Source organism: Tamandua tetradactyla, chromosome 2, assembly GCF_023851605.1.
Source record: "Tamandua tetradactyla isolate mTamTet1 chromosome 2, mTamTet1.pri, whole genome shotgun sequence".
Classification (NCBI taxonomy): domain Eukaryota; kingdom Metazoa; phylum Chordata; class Mammalia; order Pilosa; family Myrmecophagidae; genus Tamandua; species Tamandua tetradactyla.
This window is the reverse complement of record NC_135328.1, coordinates 8326857-8350370: the sequence shown is the minus strand read 5'-3', so window position 1 is coordinate 8350370 and position 23514 is coordinate 8326857. Positions and strand designations below refer to the sequence as shown.

The 23514-nt window shown below is 35.1% G+C and overlaps 1 protein-coding gene across 2 annotated transcripts in view; it reads right to left on the bottom strand.

The window, feature by feature from the left end:
- The window catches only part of AUH (AU RNA binding methylglutaconyl-CoA hydratase), a 209215-nt gene that overhangs the window by 67792 nt on the left and 117909 nt on the right, over positions 1-23514 (bottom strand). Inside the window, exon 7 of one of the 2 annotated variants that reach the window (XM_077139479.1) lies at positions 19130-21514. The exons of the other annotated variant lie outside the window; for it this stretch is intronic. Within the exon in view, the coding sequence (XP_076995594.1) occupies positions 21342-21514 (173 nt within the window). The 3' untranslated portion in view covers positions 19130-21341. Of the gene's footprint in view, positions 1-19129; positions 21515-23514 lie in introns of those variants that run through there. 2 annotated transcript variants of the gene reach the window in all.

The following is a 23514-nucleotide window of genomic DNA, read 5'->3' as shown; positions in this document are numbered from 1 at the left end:
GTCTAACAATACTGAAATATTTCCCAATATTTACTGACTTAGAGGAATTTAAGCCATAGTCACATTATCATGACTCTCAAGAGAACTTAAAATATGTGGTCCCTATAGGTAATAGGGCAATAAAGGAAAAAACACTTTCTGCTTGGGTTCCACCTAGAATCTTTACTCAATTTCAAATTGTGATCAGTATAAAAAAAGAATCAATTCCTAACAGACTGGTGCCATATATGATACTTGCAAATTCAAAAACTGTCCTTATTTACACAGAAAAATACATTGACACACAATTACAATAACTCCACAAACTGCTGTTCATTGCTTTGATACAGACAATAACAGGTCTATGTCAGTTCTTTCTAAAGGATCTAAATTTTATTAAGATTAAATATTATTCTTTGTAGAAAATGTAACAGGTTTTATCCAATTTAAAGATATAAACATGAACATTCTAATATGACCAAACTCCTTTATTAAAAATGACCATATATACAAATTGCAATGCATGTGCCCAGAAAGTTAAATATTAATAGTAAAAATATATACATAAATCATTATCAAACACATGTTTCAAAACACTTCTTTAAAATAATAGTAATTTATAAAGACCCCTCTTACAAATGCTCAGTATTTCTGAAATTGAAAATACACAGAAAAACTTAAGATTTAGCCAAAGAACTTTTTGTCTGGTTGATGGAAATGACACAAATCACAAATCTGAACTTACAGCCACATTAATTGAAATGCAATCATAAAACACTTTAAAACAAATCAAATACAAAAGAATGTGCTTCCAAATGGTGACTGGGGTGCATGCATTTGCTTTCAGAGACAATTAATGCATGCAGCTGGTTTCAACCTTCAGTAAGTTTCAATCAAAGCTTGACAGCTACCAGTTATATTTCACACAGAGTAATTATAGCAAATGGTGTTTAAGCTTAATGTTCTGGCATTTCTTTTTCTTTCTGGAATGTAATCAACACGATATTAAGACTGCTTCTACTTAGCTTTTCCTTAATCTTCACACTGGCAAAAATAAATATTCAATCATACAGCATTTAGTAAAAAGTTATAGGGAAGGAATGAAGACCCAGTGTTCGGTAGAATTTTTCCTATAATTACCTGAACACACGATAAGGCATTTCTGCCCAACAAAGTGTTTTACTAGTTATTTTATACGAAATACTAAATTTTCAACACGCCTCTAATTTTCTACAATTCCTAGACTTATCTACATATATCGATTTAGCTTATGAGTAGGGTGTGTCAAATGCTACTTTATGTTAAATAAGGAAATGTAATAGCAGCTCCCCTGGAGACGATGTTATTCTAAAATCTTGTGCTCCTACACATTCTTAATGTGTGGTATGACAACCAAAATAGACATTAGGATCACGAGCATACGGTCCAGATTTAACAGCCATATGCTTAAATTTTTATAGTATTTAAAATGTTAACTCTCGTATCTTAATGTACTTTTTAAACTACATTCTACAACAACTGCACATTTAATCTTGTTATACCTATACTTACTGAAATAAATGTAGGATACTGTTGTGCTGACTCCAGTTTGTGCTCCTTTGAAGTGCTGCTTCTTCAGAGCTGCAGTTCTGTAACTGCAGTGGGCTCTGGAGACATCTCCGGAGTCAAGAGACCTGGAAGCTCTGAGTGTCCGGCTATGCCTTGCCCCTTTGTGAGTCTCGGATCGGCCCAGCAGAAATGGGGCAGTGGCCCCAGAACTATTCCCACCACTGTCTTGAGAACATCAGGATTCATCGCACTATGTCTTCCCAGATCACTCCTTGCTCTGGATTCTAATGCTCCTTAGGTTCACCTTTCCTGCTCAATTTTTTTCTCACCATGTGTAGCACCATCTTACATACTACATATTTTATGTATTTATCTGTCTGTTTCTCCTATGTAAGCTCCACCAGGGCAGGAATTTTTGTCTATTTTGTTTTCTGCTGTATTCCCAGCTTCTATATTGGTGGTATATAATAAGTACTCAATAAAACACTCGAATAAATCTTGAAGATCCATAACCAAAAAGAATACTTTACTGGAAAATCAAGTAAGAACTACTGAAGGGAAACAAGCAAAACTTCTGAGAACCCAAAAATTTAACATTAAATATACTTCATTTATTTGGATTTAAGGGGACAGAATAATGGTTAGCTATACCAAGTTGATTTCTTGGATGCTGGCAACAGAAAATAACTTTGGCTGACATACCCAGAAATGGGAATTTACTGAAAAGTATTTGGGTGACTTTTAGAATCACCAGAAATGCTAAGGAATTATGTTCAAAACACAGGTAGGTACAACCATCCTAAATTGTATATAACTCCCAAGGGTATAAATCTCCCTGTCAATGTGGGACCTGACTCCTGGGGATAAGCCTGGCCCTGGCATTGTGGGATTGAGAAAGACTTCTTAACAAAAAAGGGGAAGTGAAATAAAACAGAATAAAATTTCAGTGGTTGAGAAATTTCAAACAGAGCTGAGAGGTCATTCTGGAGGTGATTCTTATGCATTACACAGACATCCCTTTTCAGATTTTCGTGTATTAGAGTAGAGGCAAATGCTTGAAACCATTGAACTGTAATCCAGTAGCCTTAATTCTTTAAGATGACTATATAATTAGATAGTGTTTACAGTGTGTGCTGGTTTGAAAGGATGTATGCACCCTAGGAAAGCCTGTTTTAATCCTAATCCCATTTTTAAAGGCAGCCGTTTCTTCTAATCCCTACTCAGTACTGTATGTTTGAAACTGTAATTAGATCATCTCCCTGGAGATTGACTTGGGGATCCTGATGTGATTTTGAGTGATCAAGAGTGGTTGTTAAAATAAATTAGGTGGACATGTGTCTCCACCCATTCGGGTGGATCTTGATTAATTTCTGAAGTCCCATAAAAGAGGAAACATTTTGGAGAATGAGAGATTCAGAGAGAGTAGAGCAGAATGACATAGCCACAAGAAGCAGAGTCTATCAGCCAGTGACCTTTGGAGATAAAGAAGGAAAATGCCTCCTGGGGAGCTTCATAAAATAAGAAGCCAAGAGAGGAAGCTAGCAGATGAAGCCATGTTCACCATGTGCCTTTCCAGATGAGAGAGAAGCCCTGACTGTGTTCACCATGTGCTCTTTCACTTGAGAGAGAAACCTTGAACTTCACTGGCCTTCTTGAACCAAGGTATCTTTCCCTGGATGCCTTTGATTGGACATTTCTATAGACGTGTTTTAATTGGGACATTGTCTCGGCTTTAGAACTGTAAACTAGCAATTTATTAAATTCCCCTTTTTAAAAGCCATTCTGTTTCTGGTATATTGCATACTGGCAGCTAGCAAACTAGAACACAGTGTGACTGGGTTCTAGATTGCTAACTGTCAGAATGCAATATACCAGAAATGGAATACCTTTTTAAAAAGGGGAATTTAATAAGTTACAAGTTTACAGCTCTTAGGCCATGAACGTATCTCAACTAAAGCAAGTCTACAGAAATGTCCAATCTAAGGCATCCAGGGAAAGATTCAAAAAGGCTGATGAAGTTCAGGGTTTCTCTCTCAAGTGGAAGGGCACATGGAGAACACAGTTAGGGTTTCTCTCTCATCTGGAAAGGCATGTGGAGAATACTACATCATCTGCTACCTTCCTCTCCAGGTGGCTTGTTTCATGAAGCTCCCCCACGGGAGAATTCCTTCATCTCCAAAGAGCACTGGCAGGTGGAATCTGCTTCATGGCTCTCATCATTCTGTTGTCCTTCTCTGCTCTCTCAGAATCTCCAATATGTCTTCTCTTTTACAAAATTTCAGTAAACTAATCAAGACCCACCTGAATGGGTACAGTCATGTCCCATCCAATCAAGTTTAAAACCCACATCTCTGTGGAGATGACCTAATCAAGTTTCCAACCTATAGCACTGAATAGGGATTAGAAGAAACCGCTGATCCCACAAAGATTGATTAGGATTAAAACATGGCTTTTCTAGGGTACATAAATCCTCCCAAACAAGCATACTGTGTGACTGTGTAAAGCTGCAACTCGCACTCCTTTTACCAGTGTATGGGCAGATGAGTAAGAAAATAAAGACAATAAATAAATAATAGGGGGAATAAGTATAGGAAGTTTTGGGTGTTCTTTTGTCCTTTGCATTTTATTTTTATTCTTATTGTTTTTGAAATTATGAAAATGTTCATAAATTGAATGTGATGAATTGAATTCACAACTATATGATGGCATGGAACCAATGATTGTATACCTTTGATGATTATATGGTACATAAAAATAACTTAATAAAACTGCATTAGAAAAAAAATTGGCAAGTTCCATGCACTTGGGTAACTTTCCAGAAACCTACAAGCTCCAGATGGGTCCCTGGACCAGGTAAGTCCTGAAACCTAGAGGTTTCCAGCACATCAGCTAGATCCATCTCCTTACCCCATATTACTGACAGCCCCTTCCAACATGAAAAAGTTAGAATGGCCACAGCCCAAAAACCCCAAAGAGTGGGCAAAAGATCAAAGGTAATAGTGGAGTTATACAGAGAAGGTAGAGTTTAACAAACGAGTATGACTGATGAATCATTGCACTGATATTTCTTTTAGTCTCCAGTATCTTGGAGCAGCTAGATGTAAAAATCTAAAATTGTGGAACTGTAACCTGTAACAAACTCTATAATCTGTTCTACAACCAATTGTTGTATGAGCTTTGAAATTTATTTCTTTTGGTATATAAATTATTTTTCACAAAGAAGAAAAAAAAGTCAATTGCGATAATAAAAGAAATATTTACTCCTTCTAACCTCCAATATTTATTCCTTGCTTTTTTTTTTGGCGTGTATGTTATTTTTCAGACAAAAAAGTGATGATAAAAAATACATATTCCTTCTAGCCTCCAATGTTCTGGAGCAGCCAGAAGGAAAAATCTGAGATGATGGTACAGTAGCCCTTGACAAATTCAGGGATCTGTCACTTGCTAAGGAGTGCTTTGAAAACTACTACATTTTTCTTTCTTTGCTTTGTGTAAATGTTATATTATACAATAAAAAAAGTTAAAAAAAAAATGGGCAGGTAAAATTTAAATTTTCTGTAGCACACAATCTAACTTAACCTGTCTGGCCAGTTCATTTAAACACCCTAAACACATGGAGCGCAGAATAAGGAATGAGATCTTACAATACTGTATAGCTTAATGTAACATCCTGATATATTCCAGAATATGCTGGGAAGATAATAAAAAATCATTTGCAAAGTCCCATGAGGACTGGAGAAAAAATATGGATCTATTAAACTTCCCCACCTGGGAAATTCCTGGTACTCTTAAGCATTAGGGACTCCCAAGTTAATAGACCAAGTCTTTGATATTGAGGCTTGTTCTTATGAAACTTATTTCTGTAACTGGAAAGCTAAGGCTACCCATAATTATGCCTAAGAGTTACCCCGAGGGACCTCTTTTGTGCTCATTGTGGCTGATCTCTCTCTAAGCCCAACTCTGCAAATAAACTCACTACCGTCTCCCACTATGTGGGACACGACTTCCAGAGGAATAAGTCTCCTTATAACAATGTGGGATATCGTTCCTAGGGATATCCATCGCGGGGTGGACAACGTCTTCTTGAGCAAAAGGAAAGAAATGTAACAAAATAAGTTTTCAGTGGCTAAAAAAATTCAAATAGAACTGAAAGGCTATCCTGGAGGTTACTCTTATTGCATGGTGTGCCAAGCCCCAACCAACAGTATTCCTGAAAACCCTAGAGAATATCTAGGGCTCTATCTGAGGTTCTATAAACGTTTCACTCACTAAGTTTATTTTTCAGAAACCTGAAACCTCTAAATTGTTCCTATCCCCTGAAACCCAGAAGTCCCAGTCTCTCCAAGAATATCAACCCATTACATACCCCTACCCCATAATGCTGGCACCCCTTTTTAACCTGAAGAAGTTACAATGGTCATTGCACAAATATCCCTAAAGACTGGGAGAAGAATCAAAAGAGAGGGAAAAGTTGTAAAAGAGAAGACAGGATTTAATAAATGAGTATGACTATTAAATCATCATACTGATATTTCTTTGTAAGTCTCCAGTGTATTTAGAGAAGTTAGAAGGAAATGCCTAAAATTGTGGAACTGTATAACTCACACCATAATCTGAAATTTTTCCTATAATTACTTGTTAAAATGTACTTTGAAATTGATCACTTTTTTTGCATATATATGTCACGATAAAAAAAAAAAACAAACAGGTAAGAACCAAGAGACACCATGAACCAGGATCACAGCCCCAAATCATACAGAGAAGCCTGCCTCTCAGAATGACCTGCTGTCAACAGGCCCACCCTGCTGCAGGACTGCTGGCCCTGGTTGTGGGCACTGCACCATCACCACCCACCCTCAGAAGGAAACCTCAACCTGCCCTGCCTCTGACTCTCATTTGCTTCAAACTCAAACTCCTCAGCAGATACCTTAGTTAACATCCAAACCTGGAAAGAAGGGTCCAGGTATGGGGGAGAACAAAAAAAAACAGTTGGGTGAAACTTCTTATCAATTAGTACAAGTGCCAAGAAAACCAAAGTTATTTTCCTGGATGCTGCCCTTTACCTCTAATATCTGCATTGCAAAAGGACTGATGAGTATATAAGTTTTGGTTAAGGTTTCTACGTGAGAATAGTTTTATAACTAATGTGCCATATTTCACATATTTGAACAGCAATTTAGATTTCTGCAATAACTGGCATAAGAAATATTAAACGTAAGGTTGCACAAAATAAAGGTACCAAACCCAAGTATTTAAACCCTCAACGTTTTTATAATTCAGCTGAAATGTTTTTTAAACTCACCAAAAATAACTTTCATGTATATATCTTTACATAAGGCAAATCATAACACAACAAAATAAAATTATAATGTGTCCTGAATAATAGGAATTGGGAGGGGGTATCTGCTCTACTTACCGGGCAATCATTGATTCAGGGTTTATTTTTTTGCATTTAAAAAGGATCTGGCTGATTTTATTAATAACTGGTTCTTTTCATAGCTTTAATTTGTGCAGTCCCAAAACACAACTAGCTTCTCAATCATAACCTACTTTCCCCTTTTCTCAGAAGTGTGAAAGGAGAGTTTATGAAAGATAACCTGTGTCATTCATATTCACTCCAAGGATCAAAAAGTGAGCACATGAAGCCCTTCCAAAGTCTGCTTCACACAGAGTAGGGAACAGTTTTCACAGGCTTCCCAAAATGGGAATATTTTGTCTCCAGAATGCACTGAAACTACGCTTATATCAAACAAACAACAACAAAAAATCAACAGAAACAGAACACCAATGGACTAAACACACATCATCCAAAGAAAGCTAATCATGTAAACATAATTTCTGAATGTATCTCCTAAAAATCCTCAAAAATACAAAAAATTTAGAAAAAAATCAACTGATTTAATTCAATAATATTTAGTGAACAGAAAGCCTATAACTTATCAACTTACAGAATGGCCATGATCACTCCCAGACACCTCCCCTGCCTCTGAAATGTTAGCGACAAATTGTAATTATTAATAGGTCAAGGAATAAATTAAGTTTGGGGCACAGGAAATTGTGTTCACAGAATGAAAAGTGGCCGTGCTGACTTTGCAGCACTATTTCTAGACAACACAGTAAAGCAGAAAAAATTAAAAAACCTCCTATCAAGGAGGAGATATGCCAAAAGCCAGCGACCTAGTTTCCTTAGGGTGAAAGGAATAGCTATTAGTCCTTTGAGACTAGTACCAAAATAGCTTCCTAAAGCACAGCTTCATACTTTAAACAAGTTTTAAATAAGTTTTCCACGCAAGGGCAAAAATACTAGCCCAAGCCAATATCAAATATAAATTTCTTTTATATACCCCCATAAGTTAATGCTAGCTCTTATAAGCTTATTTATATTCACAAAATTTGGAAAAAATTAAGGAATCAGCAGAATTAAAAACACAATTATCTTCAACATCTTAATAACTGCCAATGTAGTTTCAAATAAAGTTTACTACTCAATGAAAATGAATATTGTATATATAAATTATTATTATATAAAACTTTAAAACGTAGCCTATCTTTCTCTACAGAATAATGCAGCTTTAATAAAATTGTTTTGGATTCTTTTCTAAAAAATAGGAAACAAAAAGAAAACAATTTTTAAGAAACTCAACGAACATTTCTGACTGACTCTGCAAGTGTCACACCTAAAAAAATGTAAGTAATAAAACATAAAGGTTTAACAAAACAAGAAGTATCTTTATATTATATACACATAAAAACATAAAGAATTACTGAACCCACACATCATACCATAGTAACAAAGCCTGGCAAAATACACACCGATAAGAATCAAGAGCAGTATCTTTTAGAAGGCATAGGATAAGAAATAAGTCTGAAGAAAACTGGGCCTATATAATATTTAATGTATGGTTCTTCCTAAAGTAGAGAATGTGAAAATAGGATAAAATGACATCTTAGAAGAAATAGAAAAAAGATTGCGTAACATACGCAAAACTCTGTATAACATCTAATAAGACGCACACTTACAACAAAATAACTCAAACGGTATAAAATAAAAGGCTGGTAAAGATAAATCAGGCAAATGATGATTAAGTAAATTAGGGGTTCATAAATCAGATAAGATTTAAAAACTCAGGTAGGACAGAATTCAAGATAAAAACATTTAATGGAAAGAAAGGGACATGTCATAATAAGGAAGGACATAAGCCATAATGAAGATATGACCATTTTAAGTACCATAAAACATGGAGTTGAAATACATAAGAAAATCTAACAGAAATACATGAAACTGACAGAAATACAATAGTAAATATTTTAATATACTCTTTCAAAATTTGACAGATCAAATAGATAAAAAACAAAAACTAAAATAATTAATAAGGTAAAATGTATAAGTTATTTCTAATCCCTACAAATGGAAAGGAAAGCTTCTTTTCAAAGACCTATGGCCTGGATTTACAAAAATTAGCCAATGCAAACATTACACAAAAAAAGAAATTGTCATTATTTTCTAAAGTAATGCTACCAAAAATATTATCTGAACATTTCATAATAGAACTAGAAATTATTAGTTAATAGTACTCAAAAATACATTAGAAAGGAAAAAAAAATCCAGAGGAAAACTATTTAAAACAATTCTTAGAATAAAGCTTTTAAAAATAAAAACAAAAGTCTAGAAAACAATAAAAGTGCTAGACGAAAATGAATGGTAAGCAGATAAAATTAGTTAAAATATACTATTAAACTGTTTCTTACTCAGAATGAAGATAAGTTGATTAAATACATGAATCATTAAGTTAAGAAAAGAGCAATGGACAACTGAGGCAAAGAAAAGTTAAAACTAACAATCATATAAGCAGAAAGTAACACTTTAAAAAAGAGAAAAACACTGGAATTTAAATTATACAAGTACATCCAAGACCTGGTTCTTTGAAGAAGCAAATCAGGAAAAAAGGAAGAAAGGAAAAACACAAATGAAGGCATTAATAAATAGCCAAAAGAGAAAAGGAATTAAAAAGAATTGTAAGAAAACACTATATTCAAGTTTGTGTTAATATATTTGAAAATCTGGGTAAACTTTATTTCCAAGAGTTACAAATTAATAAAAGGAGTTTAAAAAGTCAAAATAGATAAGGACACACAGGTAAATTTAATATAAAACTCCAGAGAGGAAGTGGTAATTCCAGTATTATTTCAAATGTTCCAGAGACCAAATAGTTAGCCTTTCAAATTCTTTTTAAGATGCTAATATTTAACTGTTACCAACATCTGACAAGATAACATACAAAACAAAATTAAAATAAACCTCGAACTGATCTCATCTATAAAAACTGACACAAAAATACCTTTAAAAAATAAAAGCGGGGCAGGACATGGTGGCTCAGTGGCCGAGTTCGCGCCCACCATGCCAGAGACCCGGGTTCGATTCCTGGTGATTGCCAGTTCAAAAAATAAATATATACATATATAGATATATATATGTACAGAATCTAGAAGTACCACTAAGCTTGAAAGGATAATATATGATGACCAAATGTGGTTTATTCCAGGAAAGCTAGACTTCTCAAAATAAAAATCTATCTAAATAATTCAAGTATGAAAAATTCAAAATTATCAGTATGTTAAGATATTTCCTTAACATGATTAAGGACATGTATCTCAAACTAAAGCCAAAAGAACGCTTTATGGTGAAACATTGGAAATTTTCCCATTACATTAGAGTCATAAATAAGGACAATAAGGAAAGATATTTTAAGATACACCATTAAATTTTTTTAAAAATTAAGTTACAAAAGGGAATGTATAATATGATCATACTTCGGAGGAAAATTTATATATGTATATATTTATACATTGGTAGATAAATTTTAAAAAGCTAAACAAACCATTAACAGTAATTACTTATTGGGACTAATATTTCCCTACTGTTTGAAATAAAATCAATTGACATGAGACAACATAAGCAACCACTTTTAAGAAATCCTTCAATTACCAAATGAATTCAAGTTTGAAATAAATAAAAATTACCTTTCATTACTATTGTGTATTTCCAATCATATATTATTAATGTTTACACATTTTCCTTTTCTTAAAAATATCAAAATTATCTTTGGCCTCTAATGTTCTGTGAGCTAAATTTTAAAACACAGAAAGAGAAAAACTGAATGCTGGTAACTGACTAATGCAACAGGACCACACAGTATCGCTGCCACAAAAGGTTTTCATAACTAGTGATCATAGAGGTCTTGGAATATATTCACAAAGTCCAAGTTTTAAATGAAAAAATAAACAAAAGGAAAGGTCCAAGGCAGATTAGTATAAAAACACATTCTAATTTCGCACTGTAATTGTATATATGGCAAAAACTTATTTTAAAACACGTCATGGCACTTCACATACACAGTAAGGGCATAAAACCTGAACATTAGCAAAGGATTTTTTTTATCTTTTTGAGATCCATCAATTTTGGCAGATAATACTTGCCTCTGAGTGACAAGTAATAGAGTGAAAACTGTTAAGTCTATTTCGAAGGAAGTGTAGTCCTTCAAATTACTAATGCCAAATACCTTTTAAGATTGTCACTTTTAAGTTTGATTTCACCTTTGTGGGTAATAAATCATGGAAATAGTTTGGTAAGAACTTGAATAAATGGAAAAACAGCAATAATCAGTCTGAATGTATTAAAAGAGAACTTTCCTGATTAAGCTGTCAGTCATTTGACAGAAGTAATGCAACTGAAAGATAGATGCAGATTTATTCATTTAAGGAAACAGTACTTTCATTTCCAACCAAGAGAGAGAAGCAAAGACTAGATTTACCTTCCAGCGTGAATCATCCAAGAAACTGTTTTCAAATCACTGGGCATGAGACAACAAAGGACAGTGATCACCAACAAATGGAAAACAAATGAGATGAGCCCCAGGAATGCCCCGCCTTACAGCCTTGGAACAGTTACCAGGCTTGGCACAAGTAAGGGAACACAGGCTGAGCCTAGTGGACTTTCTCAGTAGAAAAGAAGGGGCTCGAAGTCCACAGAGACCACGGCTACTAGAGTTTGCAGACAGAAATAAAACTCCAAAACACTGAAGCATGTACCCTTGAGTATTCAGCACACACATAAACTCATGCAAGGAAAATGCCTGTGACCAGGGAAAGAACCACTTGAATAGAGTAAAGATTAAAGTTCAGCAAACCCCAAACAAAAATTTGAATCATGAAGAAAAGTACACCAAGGTACATCATAATTCAAATTTCTTAAAACGAGTGATAAGGAGAAAGTCTTAAATGCAGCCACAGGAAAAAAATATATTATAGACAGATAAGAATGTCAGCGAATTTTTTGTAAAAAAAATGCCATTAAGAAGAGAGTGGAGGGCAGGCCACGGTGGCTCAGTAGCAGAGTTCTCTCCTGCCATGCAGGAGACCCGGGTTCAACTACCAGTGACTGCCCATGTAAAAAAAAAATGAAGACAGCGGAGCAATACCTTTAAAGTACTAAAGGAAAAACAAATGCTAATCCAAAACTCAATGTCCAGAAGAAATATTTTTCAAATATGGAGGTAAAATAAAGACTTTTCTGCAATGCAAAACTGAAAGAGTGCACTGTCAGTAAACCTGCTCTTCAGAAATGTTAATGGAAACATTTTTCTTGAGAAGGAAAAAATGGATCTATACAAAGAAGTGAAGAGCACTGGAAGTAATTTGATAGATAAATACATAAGGCTCCTAAAAATAATTAACAATGCAGTATAGATTTATAATATGTAAAAGTAAAATGTATTGCAAAGAGAGCAAAGTTCAGAGAAGAACAAAAGGGAAGTAATTACTACAATGTCCTTAAAAATATATGTGAACTGGTATATAATTTAATGGTGGACTGTCATAAGTTAAACATGTACAATCCACCTACATGGGACATGACATTCAGGGGTGAAAGTCTCCCTGGTGATGTAGGCGAGGACTCCTAGGGATGAATTCAGCCCTGGTACTGTAGGATCAATAATTCCATCTTGAACAAAAGGGGGAAAAGAAGTGCATCAGTGGCAGAGAGAGTTCAAATAAGAGTCAAGAGGCTACTCTGGAGGATGCTCTTATGCAAGCATCAGTTAGACCTTGCTACCTATCATAACCTGCCAGACACTAACCAGGACCATTCCAGCCAATCCTAAGGAACACCTAGAGCAATATATAAGATTTTACAAGGGCTGTATGTACTACTGTGACTTTCCAGAAACCTGAAACCTCTAGATGGGTCCCTGGTCCAGATAAGTCCTGAAACCTAAAGGGCTCAGCCTCTCCAGAACATAAGATAGTTCCATCTCCCTACCCCCATATTAGTGACAGCCCCTTCCAACATGAAAAAATTAGAATGGCCATAGCCCAAACACCCCTAAAGAGAAGGGCAAAAAGATCAAAGGTGATGGTGAAGTTATACAGAGAAGACAAGATTTAACAAATGAATATGATTATATACATATGTATATATGCTATTTTTCACACACAAAAAGGAAAAAAAGTTGATTGTGACGATAAAAAAAATATTTAAGCCTTCAAGCCTCATATATTCTGGAGCTAGAAGGAGAAATCTGAGAGGATCATATGGTAGCGCATGACAAACTCTGGGATCTGTCCAAAGCACTTGAGCGCTTTGAAAACTACTGCTTTTTCATTTCTTTGCTTTGTATATATGTCATACTATACAATAAAAAAGTTAAAAAAAAAAGTCCATCAGAATTTTCAAAATGTCATGACTAAAAGTCTAATTGCCAGATTTTTTATCCCTTCCTGTGTGTGTTGGGGGAGTGGGAGAACTGCTTGGATTTTTATTGTGATTGCATTAAACCTATATATATTTTGGGGGAAAATCAACATCTTGGGAATACTATACCTTCCCATACCGTATTATCTAATGAACATAAATTATTCCTGTATTCATCTCTAATAAGGATTTGTGGTTTCCAGTATAAAGGCTTGAGCGTCTTTTGATATATTCATTCCTAGATATTTGATGTTTTTTAATGGTACTGTAATGGCATCATTTGTTCTGTTTCATTTCTTCTTGTTATTTTGTTGCTGGAATGAAATCAATTTTGTAGACTGAACATATATCCAGAAGCCTTGCTAACTTCATTTGTTAATTATAGCTGTTTTCATGTTTCTTTTACATTTTCCTAGGTTGATAACTGTGTCTGTGCATAATCATGATTTTATTTCTTTTGAATTACTGTTTTTTCCCCCTGCTTTATTTTACTGGCTAGCTCTCCAGTGCAATGGTGAATGAAATGTTAATGGTGGACATCCTTGCCTCAATTCCAATTTTAAGAGGAAGTTTTTCAATATTTCACATTAAATAAGATGTTTACTCTGTTTTATTATTACTATTCTTTTAGATACATTATAATCTATATATGTTCTTATAAATTATCTTGTAGATTCAGATATTTCCCTTATATTCTTAGTATTCTTGAAGTTTTTGTCATGAATAAGTGTTGAACTTTGTCAGATGATTTTTCTAAATCTATGAAAATAATTGTTCTAGTTTGCTAGCTGCGGGAATGCAACACACCAGAGACAGATTGGCTTTTAATAAAAGGGGATTTATTTTGTTGGTTCTTCAGAGGAAAGGCAGCTAACTTTCCACTGAGGTTCTTTCTTATGTGGTAGGCACAAAATGGTCTCTGCTGATCTTCTCTCCAGGCCCCTGGGTTCCAACAACTTTCCCTGGGGTGACTTCTTTCTGCATCTCCAAAGGCCTGGGCTGAGCTGCTAGTGCTGAGATGAGGAATGCCGAGCTGCTTAGGCTGTGCTACACTGCGTTCTCTCATTTAAGCACCAGCCAATTAAGTCAAACATCACTCATTGCAGCAGAAATGTCTCCTAGCTGACTGCAGATGTAATTAGCAACAGATGAGGTTCACGTACCATTGGCTTATGTCCGCAGCAACAAAACTAGGTATGCTCACCTGGCCAAGTTGACAACTGAACCTAACTGATACAAAATTATGATTTTTCTTCTCAAAAAAAAAAAAAGGATGTACAGTTCAAACTCTAAAGCAATAAATAAAATAAAGAAGAATAACAGCTAATGTGATGGTTTGGAGGTTTTATGGACCCCAGAGGATTATGTTCTTAAACCTAATCCACTCCTGTGGGAGTCGTTTTGATTAGGTTATTTCAGTTGAGGCGAATTCCAGATGGGTCTTAATCCTCTTACTGGAGTCCTTCATAAGAGGATGAAATTCAGAGAAACAGAACAGAAGGCAGAGAGACAGATACTGGAGGAGAGACAAGAGAGAGAGAGAGAGAGAGAGAGAGAGAGAGAGAGAGAGAGAGAGAGAGAGAGAGAGAGAGCCACAGAGAGGAAATCACTGAAGCCAGAAGCTGGAAGCAATGGAACCTAGAAGACAGGGAGAGATCTGCAGATGTCATCATGTGCCCTGCCATGTGACAGTGGAGTCCAGGATTGACGGCAGTCTGTCTTCAGGAAGAAGGTATCATCTTGATGATGCCTAGATTTGTTATTTTCATGGCCTCAGTACTGGAAACTTGGAAACCAGTAAACTCCTGTTGTTAAAAACCAGTCCTGGTATACTGCATTTCATTAGTTTTTTATAGGCTAAAATAGCTAATAGCCAATGAAGGAGACAAAACAGAATCACAAAAAATATTCAATTAATCCAAACTAAGGGGGCAAAGAAAAGAAAAGGGAACGAAAAAATATAACTAATGGAAACAAACAAGAAAATAAGAGATGTAAACCTAACAATAAAATCAATCACATTAAATGTGAGTAATCTCAATAGCCCGATTAAAAGGGAGTGACTAGAAGACAGAATAAAAAAGTAAGACCCAAGTATAAAGCTGTCTATTAGAAACATACTGTAAATTCAAAGATACAAGCAGGTTAAGAATAAAAGGATGGAAAAAGAGATATAAACTTTTTTGCTAATTATTTCAAGTATGATAGCAGTATTATAGTTATGTTGATTTAAAAACTTTCTATTAAGAAGATACCTAATGGAATGTTTCCAGATGAAATCATATCATGTCTAAGGCTTGCTTCAAACTGGGCGGTTAAATTGATGGGGCTATATATAAAAATATTGGCATTGAGCTTGTAATTACAGAACTTGATTGATAAATACATGGAGGCTCATTAAAAAACAAAAGAGAAAGATCCTGTTAACTCTACAAAAGAAATCTGGCATGGCTATATAAATTACTAGAGTGAAGAATATTACCAGGGATAAAAAGATTTTTATGATAAGAAAAATATGACCTGTGAAAAACTGAACGATGTACCTCAAAAAATAAGTTCTTAATCTGTGTTCCTGTGGTGTGAACCCAGTTGTAAACAGAACCTTTGAAGATGTTCTATTGGTTAAGGTGTGGTCAAACTGAATCAGGATGGGCCTTAATCTAACTTTCTTTTTTTTACATGGGCAGGCACCAGAAACCAAACCTGGGTCTCCGGCATGGCAGGCGAGAATTCTGCCTCTGAGCCACTATTGCACCACCCTGTTAATCTAATTTTAATGAAAGGAAACATGCATTTGAAGTAAATAAAATATAAATAAAATGTGGCTACAATATTAATTCTCTAATCTACATTGTGTAATCACTCTCAAATTAATCCCATTCTACTTCTCCAGGAGCAGTAATTCACACATTCAACAATACTGAGTGTCTACAATGGACCAAACCCCAAGGTCTTAAACCCAGGGAAACATGAGAGATAGTCTCTATCTTCATGAAGTTTCAAAAACTTTCATAATACTATATTTTACATCTGAATTTATGACCCATTTTGAGTTAGTGCGTGTACAAATTATGAGATTCAAGTTGTTTTTGTTGTTCGGTTATTTTTATTTTTTGCATATGAAAGCCCGATTTTCCAACATCATTTATTGAAAAGACTATTTTCATCATTTAATTGATGGTACATCTTTGTCCAATACAAATGGCCATATTAGTATAGGTCTCTTTGTGGGCTCTAGTCCATTCCAATGGTCTGTGCGCCTACTCCTTCATCATAACCACACTGTCTTCCTAATTCCACAGGAAGTCTTTGTGATTCCTTCCCATTTATTTCACTTTTTCAAAACTGTGTTAACTATCCTAGTTCTTTTGCCCTTTCATATGAATTTTAGAATCGGCTTCTTTATAACTACAAAAAATACACTGGACTTTGACTGGAATTACACCAAACCTACAAATCAGCTTGGGGAGAAATGACACATCATAGTTATGACGACTCTTCCAATCTAGGAACACTGTATGCCTCTGCATTTATTTAGATTTTTGTTGATGTCTTTGATTAGTTTTTCACAGTTTTCAACACAGATCTGGTACATACTTCATCAGCTGACAAGTATTTCATTTGGGGGGAGCTAATGCAAAGTTTTATAAATTTCTCTTCCCAATTCTTAACTGGCACTATATAGAAATATAATTGTGTGTGTTTACCTTGTATTGTAAAGTCTTGCTAAATCCACTTACTAGTTTAAGGGGGACTTTTTTCTACATTCCATGGGATTTTCTACAAAAATAATCCTGTCTTCTACCAACAGGAACAAAGAGATCTGTTTCTTCCTTCTCCTCACTATGCCTATTATTAGCTTTTCTTATCTCAATGAACTGGTTAGGAATTCTAGCATGATGCTAATAGGAGGAAAGATAGATAACATTCTTGCTTTGTTTCTGATCTTAAGAGGAAGCATTTAGTCTTTCACCATTAAGTATGAGGTAAGGGCATTTCTTACAAATGCCCTTAATTTGAGGAAGTTTCAAGAATTGTTGAGAATGTCTACATTTGCCTTCATAAGGGATACTGATCTATAATTTTCTTGTACTTTATTAGTCTGGTTTTAGTGTCAGAGAAATTCTGGTCTCGTTAATTAGCTTGGAAGTGTTCCTATCTCTTCTATTTTGTGAAAAAGTGTAGAACTGGCATTCTCTCTTCTTTAAATGGCAGAATTCACCAACGAAATCATTTGGGCATGGTGTTTTTGTTCTTAAAAGGTTTTTAACTACTCATTCAAGTTCTTCAATAGTTATAGAACTATTAAGGATATCTGTTTTATCTTTGTTAAGTTTTGGTAGCTGGTGGTTTTCAAGGAATGGTCAATTTCATTCAAGCTGCTGAAATCATGTGCATGAAGTTTTTCAAAGAATCCCCTTATTAATTTTTTAATATCTATAGACTCATAGTGATATCCTTTCACTCCTGATATTGGTAATATATGTATTCTTTCTTTGTTTTGTTCTCAGTTTCATTAGAGGCATATACAGTTTACTGATCTTTTCAAAGAACCAGATTTTTGCATTACTGATTTTCTATTTTTGTTTTCAATTTCACAGATTTCTGCTTTTCCCTTTATTACTTCCTTCTTTCTGCTTCTGTAGGTTTATATCATTTACCAAATTTAGGAAATTTACAGGCACTATTTATTAATTTTTTTCCCTCCATCACACTTATTTACTTATTACCACTTATTTATTTACATATTCTGGGACCCTGTGGCACAAACGTTCAATCTTTCAGTATCATTCCATAAGCCCATGAGGCTCTGTTCATTTACTTACAGGTTATATTTTTCTCTCTGTTATTCAGACTAAACAATTCCTACTGAACAATCTTAAAGTTCTGTATGCTAGCATTACCCTAATACAAACACCATACAAAGATATTACTAAGAAACAAAATTACAGACCAATATCTCACCACACAATATTAAAATATAGAATCTAACAATGTATAAAAAGAAGTATACAACACAACCAGTAGGATAAGCTATTCTACAAGTCTCCTAAATATGTTCAATTAACAAAAGGAAACCATGGACAAAGAATGAATCGAAATAAACAGAACAATATATGAACAAATAGGGAATGTCAATAAAGTACATAAACTATAAAAAGGAGCCAGGTACAAATTCTGCATTTCAAAAGAACAAAAGCTGAAATGAAAAATTCATGAGAAGGGTTTAACAGCACGTTCGAGCAGACAGAGAAAGAATAAGTAATCTCTAATATACGACAACTGAAAGTATACAGTCCGAGAAGCAGAAAGAAAAAAAATGAAGAAGAGTAAACAGAGCCCGACAGACATGTGGGATATCACCTAGCATTACAATACATGCAACATGAGACTCCCTGAAGAGGTGGAGAGAAAGAGACAGAAAATAATGATAAAGAAATAATGTCCAAAAATTTCCAAATTCAATGAACAGCATGAATATAGACATCCATGCTCAATGAACGTCAAGTAGGATAAATTCAGAGATCCCCACCAAGACACATTATAATCGAATTGTTGAAAAACAAATACAAAACAAATACAAATAAACAAAGAGAATCTTGAAAGAAGCAAAAGAGAAGCAACTTGTCACGTACAAGGAATCCTCAATAAAATTAACAGCAGATGTTTCATTAGAACCCATGAAAGCAAGAGTCAGAGGGCTACATACCAGAAGTACTCAAAGAAAAAGAGAATTTTTTAACCAGCAAACTTCTTCAAGAATGAAAGAGAAAAAAAGACATTTCCAGAAAACAAAAGCTGAGGCAGTTCATTACTGGACCATCCCTAAAAGAAATGCTGAAGGGCAGAAAGGATTCTACAGAGTAACTTGAAGCCAAATGAAAAATATAGAGAACTGGTAAAGGTAACTACATAAGTAAATTTTAAAAACCAGTATTATGATACTTTTAGGTTGGAAAACTCTCTCTTCCCTATTTAAAATGTATAAAGTAATAATTATAAATCTATGCTAACAGACATACTACATACAAACATGTAATCGGTAACAGTAACAATATACAGAGAGAGGGATGGAGATGATTAGGGGTAGAATGTTTGTGTACTACTGAAACTAAGCTTGTACTATTTAACCCATACTATAAACTACCACAATACAAAATTTATCATGTGCTATGTTTATTGTTTCCCTATGCTAGAATGTACATTGCATAGGGGCAGCGATCTTTTCTTATTCCCAGTGTCTATATCACTGCATGGCTTAACCTTCGCTGAATTAAGTGAATAAATGTGGCTGGACACAGTGCACGAGCAAGGGAGCAGCAGGAGACACAGACAGAGACTTAGCTGGGGATCCATCTTGTAGCCTTATAGACTAAGATCTGTTGATTCTTCCTTCATGGTAGCTGACAGAATCCAAACTATTTTCTCTAAACTTACAACTGCTAGCTTTAAATGGACTTATTCCTATTCTACCCCTACAACTTTAAGTAACAATAGTGCAGCTATGATACCTGTACACACGTTTAATCTATGAGATTTTAGATGGTCAATTCCTAGGAGCATTCTCTATGAGTTTCCCATATATCTGTTTCCTCCACAGCAACTACCAAAATGCCCTGCACACAGCAAAGTCGAAAAATATTTCCTTAATGAATGGTAACACCCAAAACACCCTAATTATACATTAAGAAGTGACCACTGAATTATATTTCAATGCATAAGTGAATGAGACTTTTCAAAGTGTGCATGCATGTGCATAAGTCTATGTCGGTGAGTATACAGGACTTCAGAGCACTGAATGAGGGCTAGCATTTAAGGAGTCACCTTAGGAAGCACTGCACTAAATTCAATAACGCTGTCCACTGTCCAGGGCATTAGTGAAATGTTTGACATTACATAAGCCTCTTAAGAAAATTACTTATTTTTGTTGTCATACTTTTCTTCTTCCTGAAATAGTATGACCTGATTAATCAGATTTGGCACAGAAAGCACTTTTGCTATTTACAAAAATTAAATTCACCCTCACAGGATAAATATGAGTCACCACTGAGGATATTAAAAAAAAAATAAGCTCAGATTCTGAGGCAAATTCTAAGAGGATTTCAAGAAAGTGATGAGCAAAGCTTCCAAAAATGACTACTATGCTCAGTACAACATACACTCACAGGAATTAAAGATCAGCCATTACTTCACAGACACACCTTAGAATACAGTTCCTGGAGAACGTGCCAATAAACAGCCCAATTACTAAACACACGCTGCTGCCTCACCCTGTTGAGGACCTTCAGATACTTCTTCTGGATCCTTAAAACCAGAGCCCTCTAATTACTTTCCTCTTTTTTTGTTTTTTTAATTTGGGAAATGTCCAAAGCCATCACTAGTGATTCTTTTCATGAAACGTTCTAAAAAGAGAATGTTAAGAGTGTACCCACAGTAAGTCATTGCCTTAACGAACTGATCAAAGATATCTCAAAAAATGGGACAACCTAACATTGAGCGCCATTAACATAATACAAAAAGAAATATGTAACATAACCCATTTAGTATTCTTGGCAAAGTTTTTTAATCTAAACCTATGTAAAATAATCAGTAGGAACTCTTAAAAAAATTACTGTTACCAAAAAATCAAAAGAGACAAGGGACTCTTCTACATTAGAAAAACACAGAAAGAAATGTAGGCCTAACTAAATGCAACCTGTGACAACTGGATCCCAATTGGAAAAGCAAAACAGAAAAAACAGTTACCAACAACTTTGAAAGAACTGGAGAAATCGAAATACAGGTTGTATATTAGAGGATATTACTAAATTAATGTTGATATTCTTATGTGTGAGAATAGTGCTATAATTATATACGTGATTGCCCTTATTCGTGAGAAGTATATGCTAAAATATTTAAAGATCAAATGTTATGACAATGCAACTTACTTGGAACTGGATCAGCAGGAAAAAAATGTATGTGTATAGTGAGGGAGTAGAAGGAGAGAAGGAATGGAGAAGGAATGGATCTTGGTGATGGACATAAAAATGTTCATTTTACTGTCATCCAACTTTCCCTAATTTTAGATGGCCAACTGAAAAGTTCTAAAATAAAAAAGTTGGGGGAATAAAACAGACTCCTCACAGCTGTGGAAATACCAGGCATCTTGATCACAGTGGCATACATCCAAGGAAGAAGTCTTTGCAATTATCTTGGCTATAATAACGTCCCTTGACAGAGACCCCAAATCTTCCACTAAAGAGGCAAGAACAAGGTAAAGAATTAGTGAATTTCAGAGTTAGAGCATGAATCTTTGAAAGTAAGCATTACTCCATACAGAAACTGTTAAAAAAGTTGAAAAAGTGATCAGACTGATTAGAGATATGAATGAAGCCAATCTGGACAGAACTAAGGTAAACCAGAAAACAAGGTAAAGGATGACAACATCCATATTTTAAAACTTCAGTTTCTATGTGAGACCAAAGGGATAGATACTTATTTGGTGCAAAATTTATATTTTGGATAGCACTCAGTTTATGCGAACATCATAATTACATGGAATCTTGAAAGAGAATGAGGTCTTGTTGGTTTGTACTAGGTCAATGTGATCCCCTGATATGTCATAGAGTAATTTGGGCAGAAAATAAAAAGTACTTGGGAGACTGGGGAGGAGGAAGAAATATTCGACTTCCCCATTTGGGGAACTCCTGATATTCTTGCAAGTACTGGGGACAACCAATTCAATACGATGAGCCCTTGATCTTGGGGCTCAACCCCATGAAGCTTATTCCTGCAAAGGAGAAGCTAAGCCTACTTATAATTATGCCTAAGAGTCACCAGCAGAGAGCTCTTTTGTTGTTCAGATGTGACCTCTCTCTCTCTACACTAGTTTGGCAGGTGAACTCACTACCCTCTCCCTTGCAGGGACAGGGCTTACAGGGGATGAGGCAGAACCTAGTATCAAGGGATTTAGAAAGTCTTCTTGACCAAAAAGGGGAAGAGAGAAATAGAGTTAGCTTGCCATTCCAATACATCATAAACTACAAAGGGATATCTATATAATGCATAAGAATAACCTGCAGGATAACCTCTCCACTCTGTCTGAGATCTCTCAGCCACCGAAACCTTATTTTGTCTCATTTCTCTCTTCCCCTTTTTGATCAAGAACGCTTTCTCAATCCTATGATGCCAGCTCCTGGCTCATCCCCAGGAATCATATCCCATGTTGACAGGGAGATTTACACTCTTGGGAGTCACGTCCTACACAGTGGAGAGAGCAGTGAGTTCACCTGGCAAGTTGGCTCAGAGAGAGAGGTCACATCTGAGCAACAACAGAGGATCTATGGGGGGTGACTTTCAGGCCAAGTTATAAACAGGCTTTATTTTTCCTTTGCAGGGATAAGTTTCACAGGGGCGAGCCCCAAGATCGAGGGCTCAGCCTATTAAATTGGTTTATCATGAATTTCTCAGGTGGGGAAGTTTAATATTACCTCCTTTCTTCCCAGCCTCAACAGGCGGTTTTGCAAATATATTCTTATTCTCTGCCCAAGTTACTCTGGGATGTATTGGGGCATCATAATAACATGTACAAATCAACAAGATCTCATTACCTATTCAAGATTCCATGTAATTACAGTGTTCAAATAAACTGATCATACAAGTTAAATTAAATAATGTGCTACCCAAAATATAAATTTTACACCAAATAAACATCTCTTCTTTTGGTCTCACATAGAAGTTGAAGTTTTAAAATACAGAGTTTTCATCCTTTACCTTGCATTCTGGTTTACTTAGTCCTACCCAGTTGAACTTCATTCATATCTCTAGTTGAAGTCTGATCACTTTTTCAACTTTTTAAACAGTTGCTACATGGTAATATTGACTCTCCTAGCTTCAGAGCTCTAACTCTGAGTGTCAGATGTTACACAGATACCCAAAGTTGCAGGGAACATCCAGTTTATATACAAATAGCTCAGCATCTCAGAATTTAGAAATAACAGTTATAACTCCAGAATAGATGTGACTGCTGTAAGAGCTTATAATTTAGGAACCTTTAGAATAAGCCTTAACCTGATAACCTATGCTATGAATTCTCCAAGTTTGTATTTACTGTGAGTCCATATAAGTAAGGCATCATAATATTTGTCTTTCATTTAATACACTATCATAAAGATTCATTCACACAGTTACATACCTCACATAAGTGCTTTCTTAAAGAGAAGTATTAGAGAACAATAGGGCTACACATTGTAGAA